This window comes from Psittacula echo (assembly GCF_963264785.1).
Source record: "Psittacula echo genome assembly, chromosome: 1".
NCBI classification, from domain to species: domain Eukaryota; kingdom Metazoa; phylum Chordata; class Aves; order Psittaciformes; family Psittacidae; genus Psittacula; species Psittacula echo.
Genome location: NC_137735.1, coordinates 159,183,678 through 159,207,218, shown reverse-complemented (window position 1 = coordinate 159,207,218; position 23,541 = coordinate 159,183,678). Strand labels below are relative to the sequence as shown.

Here is a 23,541-nt window from a genome sequence, read left to right as displayed (position 1 = left end):
CAAGGTCTTAAAACCATATTATAAGGCTACCACAAATTTCAGGGAAGTTCAATAAGCAAAATGCCCCACTGTTGTGCAGGGCCTTGGGTTTTAGGGTTTTTTTGTTGTTGTTTTTGGGGGGATTTTCTCACCAGAGAGAAAAACATATTTATTAATATATATTTATCAACATAGGCATCAAAGAAGCAATAAGAAAGAATATAACTGGACAGGAAGTTTTAGTGAAAACACAAAGGACACTGGATTAGTAAACAGAGCTCTGAACAAAAGTGGCAAGAAGCCAAAAGCTGAGACAGAATGAAAATACAGAAGTAACAAATGGAGATAAGTGTTAATGACATGGTAGATTTATCTTGTGTGTTTGTTTGTCAAGACAACACTTGTGGTTCTCCACCCTGGAAATTTTAAAAAGTGTTGTACAAATCCCATTAAAATCTTTCAAGTGTTTATGTAGGAGATCATAATGTTGATTCTTTGGACTGTTTCCTTTACAAAAGTCCAACACCTACGTTTCCCATTAGCAGAAAAAGTTGCTTCACAAGTTATTTCCTCAGTGTTGTGATACTTTAAAATGAGAAGCATGGCTCACACAGTCTATAATGGCTGAAATGAATGTCATACTGAAGAAGACAGGTTTTCAACCCAAGTTGAAACTGGGCTGGATTTCTTTGGACTAAGTAAGACAAAACTAGGCAGGACTACACAATCTGCATGAAAGGTTATGTAATGAAAAGTCGTGACAAGGGAATGGTGACTGTCCTACAAATCCACTGGGAATACACCAGTCTTACTTGTAGAAATGAAAATAAGATGAAATGGGATGTTAAGAAAAAAAAAAAAATCTATCTGTAAGACTACTATAGCACTAGACTGTCTCTAGGTAGGGTTCCAAATCCCCTTCATTGTAGGCTTTCAAGAATATGCTTTTAGACACCACTGGAGCTTAGACTGCTGAACTAGAAGTCCTCTAGAAGTTCCTTCCAACAATGTACTTGTGTTGCCAGAATATTTGTGTATGCATTTTGGAATTAATATCTTTCAGGATAAGACTTCTTTATACAAATGATTCTGCAAATAATTTCCAGAAAAATTTAGAAGTTAGTATTAATCAGAAACACAGTATGTTTTTGTCCTTTCCAAACAGAATGTGAGATACAAGTTCAGTGTAATATAGCCATTTTTTTCATTTACACGTATATTAACTACAAAAATACTACAGTCTTGGTTTCAGATACTATAAAAATATCAGCTCAAAAAGGAATTGAAACGTGAAAATATAATTCTAACACCAAAACATACATTTTCACCACAGGTTTTTGTAACAAGACTTGCATACGCAATACATGGAACAATTTAAAAGTCATTTTGATGCATTATGAATCATCTGTAAAAAAATAAGTAAGTGAAGACATTCTCAATTTTGGTAAATATTTATAGAGCCAAACAATATGAAGTATATGTAACAATCAAATTTCTAGTGAAAATGTGTGCAAGTAGGTTTATTTTGAAAGGAAAATTCCTACTCCCAGTGTCATACCCAATTAAATTCTCCAGGTAATGACCCCATTTGCATAGAGAGCTGAACCCACAAGTGGGAATTTTAATGGGCACACCACCTGAGTACATTAATTGAGAGTGACACTACTTGAACTAGTTTTGTGCTTACCCCACTGAAAATTCTACTCATATTATTTTTAATGTCAAGCTACAAGTCAAATTTCAAGATGATGGATTTGTTCTTTTTTAAGCATTGAATTTGAATAAAAGAAAGCTTTAATTCTGTTATGCATTGCATAGCTTTAACTAATCTGTAGTTCTGATTCTCACCATTGCTTCATTTTTTCAGTGATTGGAATTTAATTTTATTCATTAATTTGTGAATAATTAGATAGAAAATAATGCTTTCAGCAGCTAAATTGCTTTTGGATTGCTGTTTAATGTACTTTTACCAGAATATGTGTTACAATTAAACTGGTATAATAGTTTACTAAAATGTAATTGTGTAAATATGTCTAATTACGCTTTCTGAAGAAACAAGACTGAATATAAAATTTCAGTCATGGACACCTTAATTTTCTTAAACTTAACCCCATGAAAGCTTGGTAGCTGCGAAGCAGATTAGTGATGCAGAGACAGCAGTTGTCAACAGTAACAGAATCCTTGCACTGTATTTCCCTTTATCCTTCACACGCTACTTGTAATGACCTTGAAGTTATTGTGGATTCTGAACCACTGCTGTTAGTCTACATTAAATATGTAATCAAGGTGTCTCCTCCTCACATGAGGAAACAGACAAATGGAGTTGTGTTTCCTAGGGAAGAAAGCAAATTCATGTTGTGTAATACATTTCTTTTTCCCAGCTTGTTTTTATCAGTAGCAGAGAATGTAGAACTAGCAATATATATGCCACTGTAAAACGTATTAAACTAATGTACCAGTCTTATTCATGTGAGTAGAACTATTTTGAAGACTGCCGCTTTCCAAGACTCTGCAGAGTTCATTTCAGCAGAAATTTTGAGGTTTTTATTTGAATGAGCAAGACAGAATTACTGTATTTTGAACTGCATCTATTAAAATATAAACCACTGTTGAGCTACAGTTTCTTAGATATATTCTAAAGTTCCAAAGGTATCACTTTCACAAGTCTGTTTGACTAGGAGTTGCATATAGCAGTAAACACAGAAAAGATAGAGAAATAACTTGCAGTGTATCTTAGTATTGTTCTAGATGTCCATAATGAAAGCCCTTTGAACACCAAAGATTTAAAAAAACCTCAACTAAACAAACAAACAAACCACCTTGTGATAAAGCTAAAGAAACAAAGGTAGGCACTGTGGAAAAATACTATAATGTGAAACACTTTGGAGTTTGTGTTCCACTTGAAACACAAGTTGGAGTGCAGCGCATTCACAGTGTGGTCACTTCGAGCAACTTGGAGATGAGACAAATTGCAGAAGCCTACACCACTGATTGAAGAGGAATTGTATAGTGCTTGGGCACCAATTACATAGCCTACTGAGATGATATAAAGAGCCTCAATTACCTCAATTATAGTGGAGTATTTTGCCAGTTAAAGTAGCATATGCATATCAGAATAAAAATTAGCAAGATACTATTACAGGTATAAAAGATATACATTTTTTTCATCTAGCATCCCATTTTTATGAGTAGCAAATAGTAATGTATTAACAATTGCTATAATATACATACATAAAGGAGACAAACAGAATTGTATGCAGGGTTTTATTAAATTAAGTTTTAAGTGAGGTGAACTGATATACTAAAACCATATAGAGATTAAGGTCACCTAATCAAACTCAACATCTGCCTGTTTTGCAGAATGTAAATTCAGAGAAAGTTCTCTTTCCAATTATTGTAGAAATATCCCATCATATCAAAGACTTGTAAAGAAGAGAAAGGCCATCCTTTTATGTCACTAGCACCAAATCACTGGTAAATAGCATAAACAAGTGCTTATGAGGAGGCTGAATTTTGTACAATCAATCAACTTTGCATTCAAGTGTACTGAGCACAGTGAACAAGTGCATCACGGAAGTGGGTGCAGTGTATTATTTTGATTGAACTTCTTTCAATATCCTGATGTTAAAATTGAGTTAGGTTCCCCCTGCTCTCTTTGGAAGTGGTAAGAACTGGCAGAAGGGTTATGAGACTGGAAATAAAGATTAATGTCAGCAGGACTCTAGAGTTACTACTGTCAACATTTTCACTACCTTAAGTCTTTCAACACATGGTGTATACGCTCATATATAGACAAAAAGAAGGACAGACAGAAGATACCAGGGAGATATTTCTCTAATCTAAGTTTGGGACCAAGAGTAAGACTTCAGTGTATGATTCATTCTATGATACATGTGCTGTCTTTCAGAAAGTTACAAGACAGGTAACAAAAGGCACTTTACTGTGGAAAAACATCAATACAGTTGGCATTACTTTCACAGAACATGCATCAACTATTGCAATCACTAAGACAATTTAAAAAAAAAAAAAGGTGTGGAAAAAAAGTTCAAAAAAGCTTCTCACTTAGAAGATTAGAAAAGCAGTGATTCACCAAATTCAACAAACAGTTCTTTACACGAGTATTATGGCTGAAATAGAGTCATTATTTATTCCAAAAGCTCCCAAATGTTCCTGATCCTTCTTCACAGATGCCATTTTTTTCTAGAAATATTATGTATTATTGATACTGGCTAGGACACCTATAATAAGTCTCAAATGGTGTTATTGTTAGTTCTCTTATACAATAATTTTGGCACACAATCTCAATGGCAAGACTTCATGGTATGCACTCAAGCAAAAGTTTAGTCAGTTTTAACATCTTACCTCTGTAATGCCCAGAGGAGACATATCGGAATGGTTTTAGATCCCATAAGCACCCATGTATATACAGTCATGGTAGAACAGTCAATAACTTTTTTTAAAAGACACAGAAAAATTAGTGCAAAAGACTGTAGACGTCCAGTTTCTGCAGCTTTAAAGTAGCATAAGAATATTCACACATGGCTTAAACCAACATGGAAAAACCCCCCAAAACCAGCCTTTTCTTAAATCACAGTTGAAACAGTCTACTCTGTGTTTAAACGAGCCAATTTTAAAAACAAACCTTACTTTAAAACAGTGGTACTGTGTGTAAGTCTTCATTTCATAGGCCACATAGGCCATTAGACCTTAATAGGTCTACTGCAATACCGACTACAATGCTGTTCAGCTTGTTCTTAGTAAACTGAATACTGTTGCTGCAGATGCATTAAAATACTATTAATTTTGATAAAATGTAATCATTGCCGGAATTTCACCTCACTAACACAACTTCACTAAGGAATGACTCTGCCCTTTTACTGACAAAGTATTTTACTATTGGAGATTCATGGCAGCACACAGCTTCTAGTGCCTGAGTTGGCTCCACCTGTAAGACAACTCACGTACACTGGCTCATCCTCTGTGCAAACCACTCAAAGGCCAAAGCCCCCAGGAAATGTAACAGGAAAAGAAAAAAATCACAAATAAGACATGAAATTATAATTCAGAAGAGTACCAGGGCAAGACTAGAAGAAGATCTCTCAAAGTTTCAAAATAAAGATCTTTATTTCAAAATAGTGTTTGAGAATAGCACATCCAGTTGATATAAAATACAAATAGCAAGTTACCATTTTTTCAAATGGGCCAGTTTGCAGAACTATTTACTGAAACACTGTACAAGTTCACAAGAACTATTATAAAATAGTTAAGTTCTGATGTTTTAATTTTAAACTATATTTTCACATTTGACTCCTCCTAATTCTGCTTGATTTAATTACACAAGGTGCTTACAAGATTGCCTATAGAGTGAAAATCACAAAACAGCATTTAAGAATATAAATATAGAAAGGAATTACTTAAACTACATACTAATATTCTCTGCTACAAAGATACATTTTACAAAACTGCTAATATCTCTATGACGAACAGTAGCAGACTACATTTAAATGCCAAAGAAATCACACTTTTTAAGTTTTTTTCAATTGTCTGTAATATTTTGATACTTCTATTCACTATGAGGGTTAAACAACACTATTTTCACTTCCTAGTATTTCACAAATGAAGTGGTAAAAGAAGTAATATATCTGCATATGTGTGTGTGCATGTGTGTGAGAGAGAGGCTGTACACATACACATATAGGCATCAATAAAGTTCTTGTAATTATTATTTGTATTTTAACAGTACTGTAAGTAAACGCATAATAACAAAGACATTTCCAAGGTTTTCATAATTTCAACAGATCAAAAAACCCTCTGAATTCCTGTAAGTAGAAACAAGTGTTTGTGCAGGGCAAATTGCATAGATAAACTTTTACACAAACTGGCATTTTCATTTTTTCTTAACTCTATCTTTCTGTGGCAAAAGTATTTTTTATTAGCATCTGGTGTTCATTAAAAACTTGATGCAACTGTGCAGTTTTCCAAGCACAAAACTGGAACTGCTCTAGCAGGGCACAGACATTGGGGCAGGACAGGAGACTGGAAATCTTCTTCCCCGTCCTCAAAAGTACAATTGGACAGCCATAATTCATTTCTCCATGACCAGAAGGACATGAGGAAGGACAGTTTATGCTGCTGCCTAGCCCCAGAGAGCATGTCCCCACCACCACGGTGTCAACCACAGAACTACACTGGGTGAAGCACTGTCTACACTTTTTCCAAGGTGCATCAAGTCCCAGTGCTCACTGTGATGCCCCCAATTTCCCCAGAGGCATTATGCCTTACAAAGGCAAAATGCCTCCAGGCACTGCCACTCAACCAAGGCACCTCTTCCACTTTCCCAGTGTGGTTCAGACTTTTAGGAGTCATAATTGAGCCCTGTGGGCCTGATTCTGAGCTCAGGGAATTTATCAATTTAACTATATGATTCCTTATTAGCCTGCCTATTACCATAATATCTTTGTGGTCTCTAGCTGGAACTAAACCAATGGAAAATTCTGACATTAATGAAAATGCACTTAGTTTATGCAATACAGATCTGAATCTGGCCCAATATATGAAAAAAACAAACAAACAAACAAACAAAAAACCTGAACCAGAACACCATGGTAAGAATCAACTCTTGTAGTAACTATGAAAAAACAGGTAAGAAACCCTCTAAGTCTGCATTGTATGAGAATACACCACAATATCGCAGATGATAAGGCAAAACGTAACACCTCCCAGCTCCCTAGTATAGTTGAGGATTCGGCTATGTTACCTTCAGTGATAACTTGCAGTAGTAGGCACTACTAGTCAGTGTTCACAAGGAGAGAAGCTTTGGTTCATACCAGACCATCTGTTGACTTAGCTTCACACTCCTGTGATCTTTAGCTTGTCACATTTGCATAAACTGAATTCACTACAGCGAAAAGAGACATTTATGGTCAATTCACTCTACAGAAATATGCTATTGGCTCTAGATGACTCTTGTAACAAGGCCTAAATTTATGAGATCCAACAATCTACAAATGGGACATCTGGAATGTAGCAAGGAAAGTTTAAGTATGTGAGATCAAGATGTGTAGGTGGTTTACACTGAAAAGTTGACGAGCAACAGACATAGATGTAAGAAACTAGCAAGTGATACAGAAAATGGTACCATTATTCCCTAAATCTGGGACTGACATAAACCTCTTTCTGTGTTGGACTAAGTTCTTTTCACAATTACAATGACAAGGAGAGATTTTTCACAGAAAACCTTAATCATATATAGGGAAAAAGTTGCCATCAGATCCTAACTGTATTTTTCAAACATTTTAAATCCCAATCCTTTTATTTTTAAAGGCTATACATTTTTTTAGATTTCATTCTTTCTACAGTTATTTTAAAATAACACTTAAAACATATCTGAGAATAAGCATTTTTGCATTTGCTTTTCATGTTCAATGACAGAATTTCTTGATCAAGTCAGTTTTAATTTGGTCTTTATACCCCATTTAAATTCTGCCATCCTCTGTAGATCTTTCTCAAACAGTGAAGAAATAAATACTACATTATGTGACTGGCTCTAATACCTCAAACACTGACAGGGCCACTTAACGTCAGGCTTAGATTCTTGAGTTAAATTCTGATAATCATAGAATCATAGAATAGTTAGGGTTGGAAAGGACCTCATATAATTTCCTTTTAATAGCCAAAACTTGAAGATTTGTTAGTCTGTTAGTTAGTCTGTTAGTCTAAGGATATATTTCATGTCTATACATATTAACGAAGTCTCTTTCTAAAAAGAAGCATTTCAAGTAATATTAGTAGTGAAGAAAAATACAAGTTCTCTGTTCTGTCTTGATTTATAACAATGAAATCTTGTTACTCTATCCCATGGCAAAACTTACATTGACTTTAGTTTGCCAAATCTTCCCATAGTATCAATACTGAGATATTCAAAACAAAAGAAATACTGTCAACGTGACCACTGTAGCAAAACCAACAGCAGCTTTCTGTTGCTGACTTCTGGATTAAGTTTAAAACAAGAGAGCAAAGTTGATTTCAACTCAAAGAGACTGAACTAAAGTTATTTTGCTTTTCAGAATGCCCGTAAAGGCATGTTATGCATGGAGGCATTTGAGCGTTTAAACATTAAACTAGGTAAAGGCAAATACTTAAGTCTTTGCCTTGTAATCTCTTCTCTGACTAAAATCTGTCATTTTATTCAAATGGCAATTTTGCCCTCATGCAGCCTGTGGTATCAGGCCTATAATTCGGTTTCAATAAAGTCTTCCATTTGCAAAGCCAAAAGGAAGCTGGAATGTAGCTTGAGTTTCACATACAAAAGTATACAATTTGTGTTAGAATACAGATTTGAGGACTGGTTTTTTTAAAAAAAATAATTATATATAGGGAATTAACAGTGCAATACCAGTTGGTTGTGTGAAAATCTTACCTTGTCTTTCTTCAAATGTACTTAAAGAAAAGCTCTCCAGTTTTATAGAGAATAAAATAAAAAGGGATAAATATTTCATGATGGGAAGCAGATCCCACAGCATTCCATGCAGATCTCTAAGCAATCTGAAGATTCACAACATGCGTCCATTATGCCACAGTCCATATCACATGGGCAGTTACAGTCATCTCCCATCTCGTCCCCACAGCAGCAGCAGCAGGCCTCCGATGTGCAGATGCCACAGGATGCTTGTCCGAGAACAATGTTACAGAGGGTGAGAAATTCACAGAACAAGCAAGCCAGGATACAGTGAACACAGCAATCTTCATACGTACCAGTTCAGCAGGATGTCATGTACAAACAAACAAAGCAAACAAACAGAACAAAAAAAAAACAAATAAAAAAAAGGAGAAAAAAAAAAGAAGACATCATTAACATGTTATTCTAAATCCAGATACAGCACAATATACAAAATAAGTAGCTGAAAGACAATGATTCAGAACAGACAATAATCTAGCACCACAAAGAAGATGTTTCTCATCTTCAAGGTCACTGTTGCAGCCTAAGTCATCTCCCAGTTCAGTTTTGGTGCAAGTTTCCTTTTGCCACTTCACTTCATGCAAATCTCAAGTACTAAGCATCAGCTTAGATCTGTTTCTCCAGCCATTTATTATGTAAAATACCCATATCTATTATCTTCAGTTGTAACTTCTGCAGGCCCACAAAGTGATTAAAAAAAAAAATCAGCTTATGAAGGAATCTATCTAAAATTATTTCCAGCCTCTCCAAGTACATCTCGCCCTTCTGATTCTCTTTTGCTACTTATGAAGAAAATAAGGGGAGCTGCCACATTTTTGCACACCTTAACCAGCATAACAACTTGCTATATGTATTTCTGTACTTTCAACAATATGTAAAACATTCAATCAAAGCAGATTTTTCTATTGCTTTTTGACATACATCTCTTAGCAATCCTTTTAATGTACTAAAATCTTCAATAACTACACTTGAACATCAATATCCATCTGTCATAAGTACTGTTAAATTACATGGGATAATTGAGGTGACCCACAAACTGTCTGCACCCAAAGAGTAAATATATAAAATAACTTCAAATAATTAATACATCCACAAGACAAGAAAACAGAAAGATTGCAACTAAACGTATGCCACTGAAAAGGAGACTGCAGGAGTGATATACTCAGTTATTTTCACTCTCCTTCACTAGTAAGCACATAATATGTATAAATTTGTATGTATAAACATATTTAATCTGTAAGAGGCAGTGAACACTCCTCCAGAAAGAAAATAAAAACTTAAAAATACAAGAAATGTTCAGGATAGAGAAGTACTGTTCTTTCCTAGCATCAGCTTTCCTTCTTTTTACTGCTTACTAGCCTTGAACTCTTTTAGCCACAGACAGTTGAAGATTGGGAAAAGGTGCAGGGGAAAATATTCTGCACAAGGCTCATCCTTTCCCTGTCCCTACAGTCTGTCAAAAGTATCTGCTATGAGAGGCCTGTAGGAAAGAGCATATTGAGCTATATGGGTAATTGGTCTGACTATCTACAGACATTACAGTTCACAGGCTGGAGACTCTTATCATAGGGGAAGGGCTGCAATCACTTGCAACAGTAATACAATTACCAGGACTCCTAAACAGATTTATAAATGTCAAAAAGGATGCAGTAGCTGTGGCAAGTAAGTTGATTGATTCAAAGTACCTCTAACATTACAGAAACTCTCACTGTAGGATAGCGTAGTGATGACTTTACATGAGCAAGCACAAGTACTAAAGCAATGCAGTGATAGTCTCAGACATGCAAAACGTGTCCTAAACAGCAAAATAACTACCTGAGCTCTTAGCCCACTCTAAATATCACACTACTGGGGATTCATTTCTTTACTTCCTACACTACGTAGACCACTTAGATCACAGGTTAGCCTGGGAACACCTGTACTGCAATGTGCTCACAGTCATAATATGCAAAATGAGCACTTATGTCCAAATGAAAAAAAATGGAAATGTCAGGAAAAGCAAGAAAAAAAAAAGCCACAACAACAACAAAACTACAAAAAATCCCCCAAAACCCAAAAAAACCCACAACAATCAAAAAAACAAACTACAACCAACCAACCAAACCTCAGAAACTCCCCACTACTGTGCAGCATCAAAACTGAGAGGAAACTACAGGTAAGACTGAGTTGTTTTTAAAGAAAGTTGTTGCCTGCATTAAAAGGCTGCTTTTCCCAAAGAAATACTGTGACTAAATAAATGACCTTCACAGCAAATGCAGAAGATATGAAATAAAGCTGAGGAGTATCAGTTCACTGAAGAGGACCAAAGCCAGAGTGATAGCGATTAATTAGCTGGTTGTCATGGAGATGGTGTTAAATTTGTTCAGGTACAATCTCCTTTCAGATTTTCTTTTAATATGAAGGAAAAAGATAAAGAAGCCCAGGGTTCTACGTAAGAAGCCTTCATATTTGAGGAACTGAGATTTTTACTATTTTGCATCTTTAAAATACAGCTAAAAGAAGACAATGCCACAATAAATTTTGTTCTACAAATATTGTTTTTAAACAAATGACTATAAAGAAACTTCACGTGTATCAGTACTGAAAATCATGTTCAGCAAACATTGACTGCTTCATGCAGGGATATGTAAAATTGCAGGGAGAGAAATAAACGGCCACAAAAATTATAATGCACATATTTATTATTGGGCAAGAGAGAGAATTATAGGTTAAATGAATGGGACTGCACTCACAAAGCACTTTCTGGACCCACAAAAAAACTTTACCTTCCTAATCTAAAAAACCCACAAAATCAATCCTTACAAGAAGAGGTTCTGCTGATTTAAATAAAGGTATTTCAAAGGTAAAACCAATGAAAACTGGCCCAAGACACAGAAAGAAATTTTGGCCATTAGTGCTGTGATGAAAACTCTGTGGTAGGTCTTTCTTTCCATCTCTTCTTCACTGACTGAAACACTAAAAGGATTTATTTACCGACTGTTTATTTTATTTCCTTCTCCCCAGATGGCAAAACTAATTTTACATTCAGAAAATCTTTATATAACAATACTTCACTTAACCCACACAAACACTCAACAGAAAGTAAAGATGCTATTCACTGCTTTCTTCATTCTTGCAATGACTCATTTCTACAATGAGCATAAACTTTGATCCACATTTCAAGGACAAACCTGAAATAATCTTGCTTTTATGTTCTTCATGTTATTGACTTTTAACAGCTATCCAGGTAGTCATTATTTAACCCATGACAAAGCATACTGTTACCTAGTCCTGCCTAATTTGCTGAATTTAGAATCGTGACTCTAAAGGTCTAAATATTTGGATAAAATAGGTGGAAGAATAATTTCTTCCACGTATGACTCCTACTTCTTAGCTTCTTATCTACAGCAGCAATTATAAGCAAAAGGATAGTCACTGCTTTTTTGGTTTTTTCTTTTTGTAATAATAACCAATCTACATGCTACACAAAACTCACATCCTTCTCTAGTACCTGTATTCCTACAGACACCTGTCAGTTCCACAGGAAAAATTATACAGCTAAACTCCACTTGCTCTCATTGCTGTTGCAGGGTGTCATGATCAGTGGAATCCAGCCACATAGAAGATGCTTTATAAACCTCACTCCAAAAAAGATCATCTCAGGTTTTGCATTACCATGTTGGAGATCCCTAAAATATATTTCACGGCTTTTACAAGACTTTCTAATAATTCTTTCCTGCTTCTAAGACCACAGAGTCTATTTTAAATTACAGATTAAATTTCAACTATTTTAACATATTAAAAGTAAAGACTATACTTCCACTCTTTGACCTTTCCATATCAAAATTCTAATAGTTTTTGCACATAAGTGAGTGGTGGAACACATTAACCCAACTGGAACTAAACTTAATTTCTGTATTTGGGAAGAAAAAGTAAATTGGGTGATCTTAATGTCTGACAACATGTTTCCTGTAAACTCTGAGTGTATTTTAATATTTTCTGATAAAGAAACTATAAAGAGATGCCAGCTTAAAATGATTTATTTCTTTGCATTCTTTTTTTTTTTTTTAATTAGAGTTAGAAGAATCACACTTCTTTTCCCATTAGATATAACAATGTAATTAAGAATTACAGGTGTGCCTTTATCAAGGACCAAACTCCATCTGCCTTGATGTTCATGATGCAGTACTGTTGATAACATTAAATACTTCCACAGAGAAAGAACTTAGTCTATGTCTACTCTATAAGCCTAGCATTCATGAAGATAAGCTTTTCCTTAGGACTTCCATACTACACCATGAGTCTCAAATTTCCATTGTCTTTCAATTCTTCTATTATTACACTTTACTGAATGGAGGAATGCTGCACTACAGATTAGCACTATACAAAAGTAAAGATATGTGGTGTCAAACACTGTACAGAGGTAAATTTTATAACCCTAAAATGGTACACCTGCTTTAGTTCTCTTATCAAATGCATTTAATTTCATCAAAGCACACTACTGCATTTGTTGACTGTGACCAAAAACTATGTTGAATGGCATAAATTACAAAAGGCTTGGTTTGTAGGAAGTGATAGTATAATTTATTAGACCAACTTACAGTTGGGGAAAAAAAAAAGATGAACTTTCAGACATGCAAGCTTATATTCAATTATCCTTTCATTTAGCCTGGGATGAAAGCTAGACCTGAAGTTAAAAGGGTCATTCCAAGCAGCATTTTTAAATACCGATGTAAGTAAAGATGTTTCTTTAGTCCTCTGGCACATTTCCAAAAGTTATAGGTTTGTTATGGAACTTCATCAAAACTGTTAAACAATGCCAAGGCAAACAGAAACCCAACCAACTTGTCCACGGTTTTGCTGCTTATATTGTACACATATCCTGCTACTTTGTGCTGATTTAGCCAAAGAGTATATATGCAGTACATGTAACATCTACTTCGGATTATAAATATTACGACACACAACATCCAGACAAGAAATAGCCTAAAATCCCTTAAAACTGTTTTCACACATTTAATCAAAGTCCAGAGGGCCCCAGTCTATTCCAGTGTCATGGCTCTAAGACTTAAGTTGAAAACAGAGCACTGCACTGGCTACTACGAAGGAGAAAAATAACTGTTACAGCTGAACCCAGGACACTCAGTTGTAACAGCTATGCTCATTTACGCAAAAGAAACAATATAAACAATTAACTTTAATTTTTGTCCACGTCTTTAAATATTTGCTTGTGCACACCACTCTTTAGTTCCAAAATTTTTGCAAACAGACATTACTCCAATCTCTAATTCCTTTTAAATACCAAGGTACACATTTCTTTTATTTCAACTTCCCTTTCATCACCTCCTCTTCATTTTTATGAAAAGGCGTAGCTCCACTTAAGAAACAGACTTTTAAGAGAACTATTGACCATCGAAACTGTACAAGGGACAAGGAAGTTAAACTGAAAAATGTACAGAGCAACACACACACACAAGCTGATTTGTGCTGCTTTTGTTATGTTTGACACCAAACTGTCACAAACTGACCCAACAAGCTTTCATATCAAGCAGGCAGGTCACATACGATAACAGGTTTTTATGTCTGCAACAGTAAATAAGCTCACTTACAGGATGGTGACCCTGGTCAGCTCCTCACTAACTGTATTCACCGAGTTCAGACAACTCAAAACAAATCTCCAGGCACTCTGCTGTCTCACAGCAAGAATCAAGAAGGGCAGAACCACAATCAAAGTGGCACCTGAGGTCCTCAGCGGCAGTTTACTGCAGGCCCCTGCAGAGCCCAGAACAGAAGCCCCAGCAGGTGCTACAGGCGGCAGCAGCAGGGATGAACACACTGCGCCGACAGTGGAGAAAGTCCACAGCTAGCGTGGCACAGCCAGTGTGCGAGGAAGAACCCCACAAGTGTCTTAAAGGTGTGCATTGCACTGAGGTGAGGCCTAAACTTCCCAAGCAGTGGTCCACACACCATCACACCACTGTTCCTGTAATGTACAGGGTTCATGGGCAGCATCTGCTACCCATTCCCACCCAGGAAAATGCTCAAGGAAAAGTAAGAAATGCAGGAAGATGCTGACATGTCATAATGGAGTATAGTTATCTCTAGATAACAGAGCTACATCTATTTAGACAGAGGAAAATATACTTACAAAGCATAGTGTATGTGACATTTTGGCATTTTAAAATAGACTACCTCTACTGATCATGAACATTAGAATGTTGCCTGAACAGGCAAATTACACTGCAAAACACATGGAAACTTTCATCAAATTCTCAATGCAGCTATAACTTCAGGAGTAAAATGATTCAGATCAAACATACAAATATACTAAAAAATGGGACAATTTCCAGCATCTAAGGCTTCCTTAAAAGCTTTCTTTGTCATTGCTCATCACTGCAAATACTGAAACTACTTAGGTGCTAGCTAGACCATGACCTTATAGACTGGATACTGTGAGAAGACCTTTATATGTTACAAGCCCTGTTTTCCACTCACTCTTGTTACACAACATGAAAATCACCTCCCAAGACCTCTGTGCAAACAAAAATATTAGCCAGGCTTAAAACATACAACTCTTCAAAACACCTTCTTAAAAATCACAAGTCTGACCATATTATAATGTTATCTGCCCACTGCCCAATTGACAGCTGTGTTCTGATACAACCTTGTCCCACAATAAAAGCTGTGTAGCAACTCATGCTTAGACACAAATCCACTTTGAATCAATTTCTAAACGATAACAATGGAAATTTTGGCCCAAATAGAGAGATTTGCAGGATACTAGGTAGCTGCCTAAATGCCACTTCATGCTATGGGATAGATTTCAGAAGTTTATGTATGTTTAAAAAAACAGAGAAATGACCAGCAGATACTTCTGCAACGTTAGGCAACGCGTGGCATAATGCAGTTATACCAAATTTCAGTAAATAATACCAATCCAATGACAGAATAGTATATAAAAGAAAACCTGCTGTATATAAAAGAAAACCTACTGCTGCTCTTGTGGCACTCAAGAAGGGAAAAAAGTAATTAAAAAAAATAAAATAATAGGTCTAAAAGGAAAGTAAAGTTGACTGAAAACTATTTTTCAGTTTATACAAAGTTACATAAATCAAAAGAAGATGCTCCTGTTTCAAACAGAGGTCTGCTACCTTGCCAAGATAACTACCCACTACTTGCCATGTATATGCACCTAGTGGTTCTTAAGACTGTGGCTTAACACAAAGTCTGTTTGGTGGACTTGCTTCATCTTCAGTTAAGCCATCAGTATCACTTGGGATATTCTAATAAATTAATGTAGTCAGCACCATGAGTTAAATAGCACTGACCAACCCCATGCTTGGATTCAACACTTAGAACCGATGAAGTTGCATTATATTAAAAAGGGGAAAAAATGTCTTATTCAAATGCACCCTGAAAAGTTGAAGTTTAAACAATGGATTTAAAAAAACCCTACAAGTTGGGTGAGATTGTTCACTGCATCTCTAAGTTCAGCAGCACAAGATACACAGTCCAGCAGGTTGAGGAAAGTTGCTTCAGGACTTGCTCCTCGAAAAGCACAAGCAGCAACTTCAATCCGGCTGCAAACCTTCACTGCCTGTCCTTCCCCAGAGCCTCACCCCTATGCTGCAGGCTTTCTTTATCTACCTCACACATCCTGCATCTAGCCTTAAGTACACTTCCTAAGACCTATCTTGGAAAAAAAAATCCTTGGAACAAAGATGCCTTCTAACGTCTGTCTGGTTTAGAAAGTCTGGGAAGGAATAAAGTGAAGAACTCTCTGTACATACAGGAGGCAGGCTCATGAGCTGCTTATAGTAGTTTAACAAGCTACCATTTCCAGATGAATACAGCATTGTGTATGTTCTCAGCCTTTTGAATATGTGAAGTACCACGCTAAACTCAAATTATCACAAATTACTGGAGCGGTGGGAATTATCCTGATAAATAAACTTGTGAGGTCACAGCAACTTGACCAGAAGCAAGAGCTCTGTTGCAAAACTGTATTAAAACCTGTGCTCCCTCTCTCCATCACTAAATTTAATAAATGATTGCTTCAGTTATAAAAATGCGTAACATCAAGCTTCAAAAGGTTTTGTTAGGAAAACTTCTTTTTTCATTTTTATAATACTATTAGTGCCTACTTCATTTTGTCCCTTCCACCCACTTAATTAAATTCCTCTTCCATCTGTCCACTTCCAGTTTCTTCTTTTTCCTCCTCCAACTCTGCATGTCGTTACTACTTATACCTTCCACTACTCTAACACATACATGTATGCAATTCAGCTGTTTTTCTTAATTTCCTAACATGTAGATTTACTATTAGCTGCTACGCTGCTATCTCCTTTAGAACTCCTCCCCTGTTAAAGTCGCATCAGAGAGGTTCCACTGCTTCCAAACACGGCAGCTAGACTGCTGCCTTTTAACTTGTTTACAATTGCTTTTGCAGGTTTCAAGGTGTTTCTCTACACTGCACACAACAGGTGCAAAAGAGTGACAATTCTCTGCTAGAGGTCTTACCAGCCAGAGTTTTGGAAGAACTGTGACACCTCCAACATAAATAGTTACAATATTATTAAAATTTCTTTGAATTAAAAAAAACATTTTATTCCCAATATGCACTAAAGTCTATCCAGTCCCTCTGAAAAATCGTTAGAACTGAAACAGTGTTTAAAAACTGCTTTTTCAGGAGAGACACTCCTACTATTTCATAATTCCTTTGGAATTTTGTAATGTAAGTTATGGAGCAGAGTTAAGAGTTCTTCAGGGACAATATGGATTAAGAACAGATGCAGAGGAAGAGAAGAGTTGGCGAGTACATTCACACCCTCCTAAGCTTCACTGGATGCGAAAGTGTTTCTAAACAGCATATTCTGGAATGCTGACACAACTCCATACACTACAGGCTCATTTAAAAAGGGAATTTTTCAAAGCTTCAATACTACTGGTATCAAAATCCCTGTTACATTTTAAGCACTTCCAACGCAACTTCAATTCCAAAAGCTCACAACACTTGATTTCCAGCACAAGAAGAGTTTGCAGCTGGAACAATTAGTACAAGAGTTGTTAACTGTGGTGGGGGATTTTGATGGGGTGGAGTACTGGGAGATTTTATAGCTTGCATTAGGGCTGTCTAGTACTCTGGAAACCAACACGAGAAGTACTAACCTTCATGAGAAGATGTGCTATCCTGGGTAAAATACTGAACTTCATTTAGCTTTCTGGTATATATCCTCAAGACTGCAGTATAAACAATATGCTTTTGCATGTCAAAGAAGGACTCTTCATCAGGGACTGTAGCAGTAGGACAAGGGGTAATGGATTTAAACTTCTACGGAGGAAGTTCAGGTTAGATACAAGGAAGAAGTTCTTTACTGTGAGGGTGGTGAGGCACTGGGAAAGTGCCCAAAGAAGTGGTAAATGCTCCATCCCTGGCAGTGTTCAAGGCCAGGTTGGACAGAGCCTTGGGCGATATGATCTAGGGTGAGGCATCCCTGCCCATGGCAGGGGGGTTGGAACTTGATGATTTTAAGTTCCTTTTCAATCCTAACCATTCTATGATTCTATTTGCTAACCTTTTAAACAAACATGAGCTACGAAACCTGGTCTTACTTTGCATTACAAATAGGTGTGGAGCTCCAGAAATCTTGTCTTTTAAGAAGAAAAAAGAAAAATGCAGCTGTTGGGAGGGAATAAGAAAGTGAAAAATACTTTATCTTTTCTATAGTCAGCTTGACAACCATAATTTTCACTTTTCTTCCTTCTGAGGACATAATCTATTTCTTTTTCTGTCCACTTTGCTTCACTTAAAACCAGTTATTCTCCTGACTGGCAAGAGTGCACAGCACTCATGGTGGAAGAGAAGGCAAACGAATTAAAAATATATGGCATGTGTTTTCAGGTTTGGTTATTAAAAACAAAAAAACAAACAAACAAACACCCCACAAAAACCCACCTCAAACAAACCAACCACCACCACCACCACCACCCCCCCCAAAAAAATTAGACCGTAAAATCTAAGGTCATACATAAGGAACAGCAGAATTACATGTGAACCAGAATAACTGCAAGGGTTGAGGTTTATCTGTATTTGTTTCTACTAAAATCATTTGGACACTAGAGTAAATGGAAGCAGCTGAGTTAATTCAGGTGATTGATTATTCAATACTCACAGTATAAAAATTAACATAACTTTTCTCTTTCTGCATAAGATTACATACGAACCTGCACAGAAGTTATATCATTATACTGTAGAGATGTGCACAGAAATGCATGCCTTCAAGTAAACTTTAACCCAGAAACTCTTCAGCTTCTGAGGTTAACATGGTACAAGTTCCAGCAAAGCTAAGTAAAGCAACACTGCAAAGAACTTCCAACAATTTCTTATCTTTTCTATCCTCCTGCAAAACTGTTTGCTAGTTTCTACAGAAATGTCATTGGATCAGAAGAGAGAACTGCTCACAAAAATGCCTCTTTGCCCACAAAATTATGACGGGACTTACTAAGGTACTCTTCTGGCTTAGCATAGTTCGATGCATTCATCAAGTATATATATATAGCTGGTTTAAATGCAAATGAGCTCCTCTGAACAAATAACCTGGCTAATTATAACAAGTTTTTAAAGTGTAGCCATCCAGAAGTAGTCATAAAAGTTTAACATTTCTTAGATTAATAAACAAATTATTTTTAAGTTACAGATAAATCTACATTATTTTTTCCTTAGTGCTCTTCGTGTTATTTTACATGTTTCAACTGACCATTGCAAGAGTCACTGGTAGTGCATCTTACAAAAACTGAGGGATGACAGAACAAATTAAATATATATTGATACTTCCTGCAAGGTAATGATTTGATAAGAACACTACTTATAGCCTACAGTTCCCCCATGCAGCCCAACAGGGTAAATTACTGAAAAGCTAAAGAAACTGTCAGGTGGCATGTACATGTTTGCATGCAGATGTGCAGACACATATATATGACTTCAAGAGAACTGTAAAGTAAAAATAAGTGTCAGAAATAGATATTTAAAAAAAAAAAAATTCCCTTACAGGCATATCAAAATATCTTAAATTTACTTTAATCGTTGCATGATAGAATTTGTGCTTCACTACATTGGTTAACAGAAAACTCAGAGCAGCAGACATTATCAGCCAAGCTATTCAGAGTATATATCCAAGTTCCCACATTCAAAAATGAGAACATTGCAAAGTTAGATGTATAACGCTGAATATATTTCATTTTAGCCATTAAGTGACTCAAGAAACTACCTGTTACAGTAAGATTACCTTACATTTCTGTACTTTGAAAGTATAAGTTAGTGTGACAACACAATTTAATTATCTATACTGTAATCAGATATGCCTTTAAAAATATCATAACTTCTTCTTGTATATAGAAAAATTATATATTAACAGTTTCAGGCAACTAACACAATCGTGTTGGCTATTAAAATAAGACATTAGAATTTAGAGCTAAAATGAAGGTATCTTCTTAATTTTCCCCTCAATCATTTAGTAAGTTGACATAATCATTGCCAAGGTTGTAAAACAAGCAAGCAAACAAAAAACCTCACTGACTGTATTTATTCCACTACAATTTTAGAAGAAAAAAAGAAGTGTTTCTTATACATAACTGTATAGCGGCATGAACAGGGCAGGCACCATCTCTTTAGAACTCTGTAATATTTTTTTCAGAGGCTGAATTTCTTAAATTCACAGGCCTGCACTTTGTACCAGTCCTGTGAGCAGATCTAGGTCTCTTCACTTACAGTTTTTTGATACTGCATGAAGGAGCAATATATAACAAAAATGTCTGGAGGCTGGAGGGCGAACTGGTTTTCACATAACAAAGAGATAAGGGGAATATAGGATGTATGAAGTTTTGATTTTGGACAGAAATGTTAGAGGACTCCAAGTGCAACAGAAAAATAACAGTAGGTTCTTGAAGATACAAAAATAAACCACAGCAAGGAGGACCAGCCCATGGCACAGTCTGAGTGAAGCTGTTCTTGATATTACTACATAAATTCACTGAGTAGGTTTGACTGAAGTAGTTGAAGTCAAGATAAGTCACTCCACTGACATCAGTAGGCTTCATTCAGGCCACTATGTGCAGTCCTGACCCTTCTTCCTTTTCATCTAGGCAAAGAATCCTCCCCATTTCACAGAACAATACCTTCTCCCAGTTCTCTAAGAAACTGTGTCAGTACCCACCTCGCAGAGGTTTTTTTTAAGCAGTTGCATCTATGCCTGCCTCAAACCAATAAAATTTATAAAGCCTCTGCACATTTCTTGTGACATGCAGGAGCAAAGCCCATTCAGTGTATTAGTGCTAATGGGAAGATTGAGGGGAGGCTCAGTAACTCTGAGACCATTATAGGAACTGCAAGCAGTGAAAACACACACACACAGATAAAACATGAAGGGAAATTATTTAGTTTTGCTTATTTAAGTTGTGCATATGGAGTAAAAAGCTTTTTCATGCAAATTATTTACTGCCCAAATACAGCATAAGGCATGTAAAACACTGAAGCACAGGTCCAAATCTAGTGTTCAAACCCCATGGATAGCCAGAGTATCTGTCAACATAACATTTTCAAAAGCAAACTCTGCCCTCATGGAGCCTGCCATCACTGGATTTAAACATTTCCTATGCTTTGAACTAGTGCTTTAACCTGATTTTCTGGTGTGTAGTGACAATGTTGACAAGAGTTTCTATCAGTTCAGGACAGTAACTACAGTGATCAAAACATTATCAGACGATGTTGGCCAAATGTTTGAAAGCAAGAAATCTCTCATTGCTTCAAATTCCTTCAAATACTTAATATTTTCCTTTGGGGAAGTAACTTGCATTTTATCATAATGATTTCTATTTGCTTCTGGAGCATAAGTCACGCTCTTCAATTATTTTCGGTTGATTGTGTAACTATTAGTAAGAACAGGGTTTGGCTAGTTTTTATTCAGTTTGGGGTTTTTTAATAAGAATTTCTGCTTACCTTCAGGTGAAGTACCTGGCTTCTGAGAAAACGCAGAGCTTATTTTACTTTTTTTGCTGCCACTGCTGTTGACAGACAAGGTGGACTGAATTTTTCTGTGCATTTTTTCTGAAACAGGAGCCGAATGTTTTCTGTTGTCTGCAGGCATGTGCTTGATCCCATTGTGAATTCCACTTCCATTACTCAGACCCGCGTGGCCATTCTGGATTTTGCCACTTTCTTCCTCACCCCTTTCCAGTGCTGAAGTTTTCGGCTGAGGCAAGCGTTGAGGTTGTGCTTAAAATAAAAGAAAGGAAGGGTTAATTTAAATTCAGCACCACACAGAAGGTTTGCAAGACTGTGAATTACACAGGGAGAACAAGGCAAGGAATCTGAAGAAGGAAAAAATCAAGAATAGGAGAAAAAATAGCAAAACTGAGATAAATCTGCTTTAGGGAAGACAAATGAAAAATGGGGGAAATGCAACAGAACGAGAGAAAAAGGCGCTGAATCATAGAATAGTTTCAGTTGGAAGGGACCTTCAAAGGTCATCTAGTCCAACCCCCCTGCAGTGAGCAGGGACATCTTCAATAGATCAGATTGCTCAGAACTACACCCAGCCTGGCCTTGAATGTCTCCAGGTATGGTGCATCCACCACCTCTCTGGGCAACCTGTTCCAGTATTTTACCACCCTCATTTTAAAGAATTTTACTCCTCACATCCAGCATGAATCTCTCCCTTTTAGCTTAAAACCATCACTCCTTGTCCTATTGCAACAGGGCCTGCTAAAAAGCCTCTCATGGATTGCTGGGGACAACAGAACAAATCAAAATCTGGTTTAGTGAAGAGGTGAACCATTAACCAGAGGAAACACGCATTCAAACACCACACAGCTGTGGCAAGCCAGAGCTCAATTCAGAATGACAATTTTTAAAATTGCACTAATGGGCCAGTTAGGGATCTTAATGGCAACAAACTGAAATGGTCAAAGGAAAAAAGTACAAAACCAGTCAAAGCAGGAATCTGCAGCGGCCTGCTTAAGACTCCAAGAGTATATAACCCCATTTTAAAGAGAGGGCATGAAACTTAACCATTCTTTGTTGCGGTACTGTATCATAAAGGAGAATGGAAAAATACATTGTTTATATATTTAAAGTCTATATCTGAAGAAAAGATGCAGGATTCAACTTGAAGATTCATATTTAGGAAAAAAAAACAGACTTTGAAAATTAATTAAACTATACACATAGTAATACAATAATATTTCATCATCAAAGGCTCAGCCCAATCACCTCTCTTAATCAAACACCACTGCATCATGCTTGGACATAGTTTTTTCAGACAGTCCAATCTTCAACTATTTATAAATCTAATGTCAAGGAAGAAGTACAGATACTACTGACCACCCAGATGAAGAGAGATTGAACAGTGTCAGCAGTAAAGAAAAATAATGCTGCAGTTCATTCTCTTTTCAAATGATTCGCATCCATTTTCAGATGGTTTCACTTTGAATGTATATTACACAGTGTCCAAGATAACAATATGTACAGATAACTATACTTGCCTTCCTCTAAAAGAAACATCTCCGCTGATCACTTCAGGTAGAAGTTACAAAACTTTTGAACAAATACTACTGGGACATGTATGCCAACATGATCTTTAAAAAAGATTCCAAGTTCTGATTTTGCCTCCAAACTCTAAATGCTTCCCTTTTATTAAGGATACTGACACCATTCTCAGACTGCTTCCTCCATCATAAACTTGTCTAGATTAATCTTCATGTGAATCTTAAACTTTAAGTCCTGGTCGCATTGACAGAAAAAAGAGATACTTTTCATAATAGTTTAAATATGAACTGGGATTTTAAGAAGATACTCTAGACTGACCACAACTATCTAAGAGTAATGCTGATAGAACTTTATAAAAGTGATAATTTTGTGTTGCAGGAAAGGAAGGAAGGGCTGGGAAAAACAGTTTTGGTTTAATCTTTTCAAAGATGTTTCAGAGAAGACAAAGATTATTCCCACCCATTACCAGATGTAATTGCTCATGAACCTCCAATCTAACTGAGGAGGAGCACAACGCTATCTGACACCTGAACAACTAACTGTTGTCCAAAAAGTTTTTCATTGCCAAAACTGAAACTGCTTC

At 36.3% G+C, this 23,541-nt stretch overlaps 1 protein-coding gene across 2 annotated transcripts in view; it reads right to left on the bottom strand.

Annotated features, from left to right (window-relative positions):
- Positions 1–5,078: 5,078 nt before the first annotated feature.
- Positions 5,079–23,541, bottom strand: part of MDFIC (MyoD family inhibitor domain containing) — a 52,377-nt gene continuing 33,914 nt past the window's right edge. For both annotated transcript variants that reach the window (XM_080632260.1, XM_080632261.1), the window contains 2 exons: positions 21,411–21,686; positions 5,079–8,721 (listed from right to left, as the gene is read on the bottom strand). In XM_080632260.1, the coding sequence (XP_080488386.1) occupies positions 8,474–8,721; positions 21,411–21,686 (524 nt within the window). In that variant the 3' untranslated portion in view covers positions 5,079–8,473. The remainder of the gene's footprint in view (positions 8,722–21,410; positions 21,687–23,541) is intronic.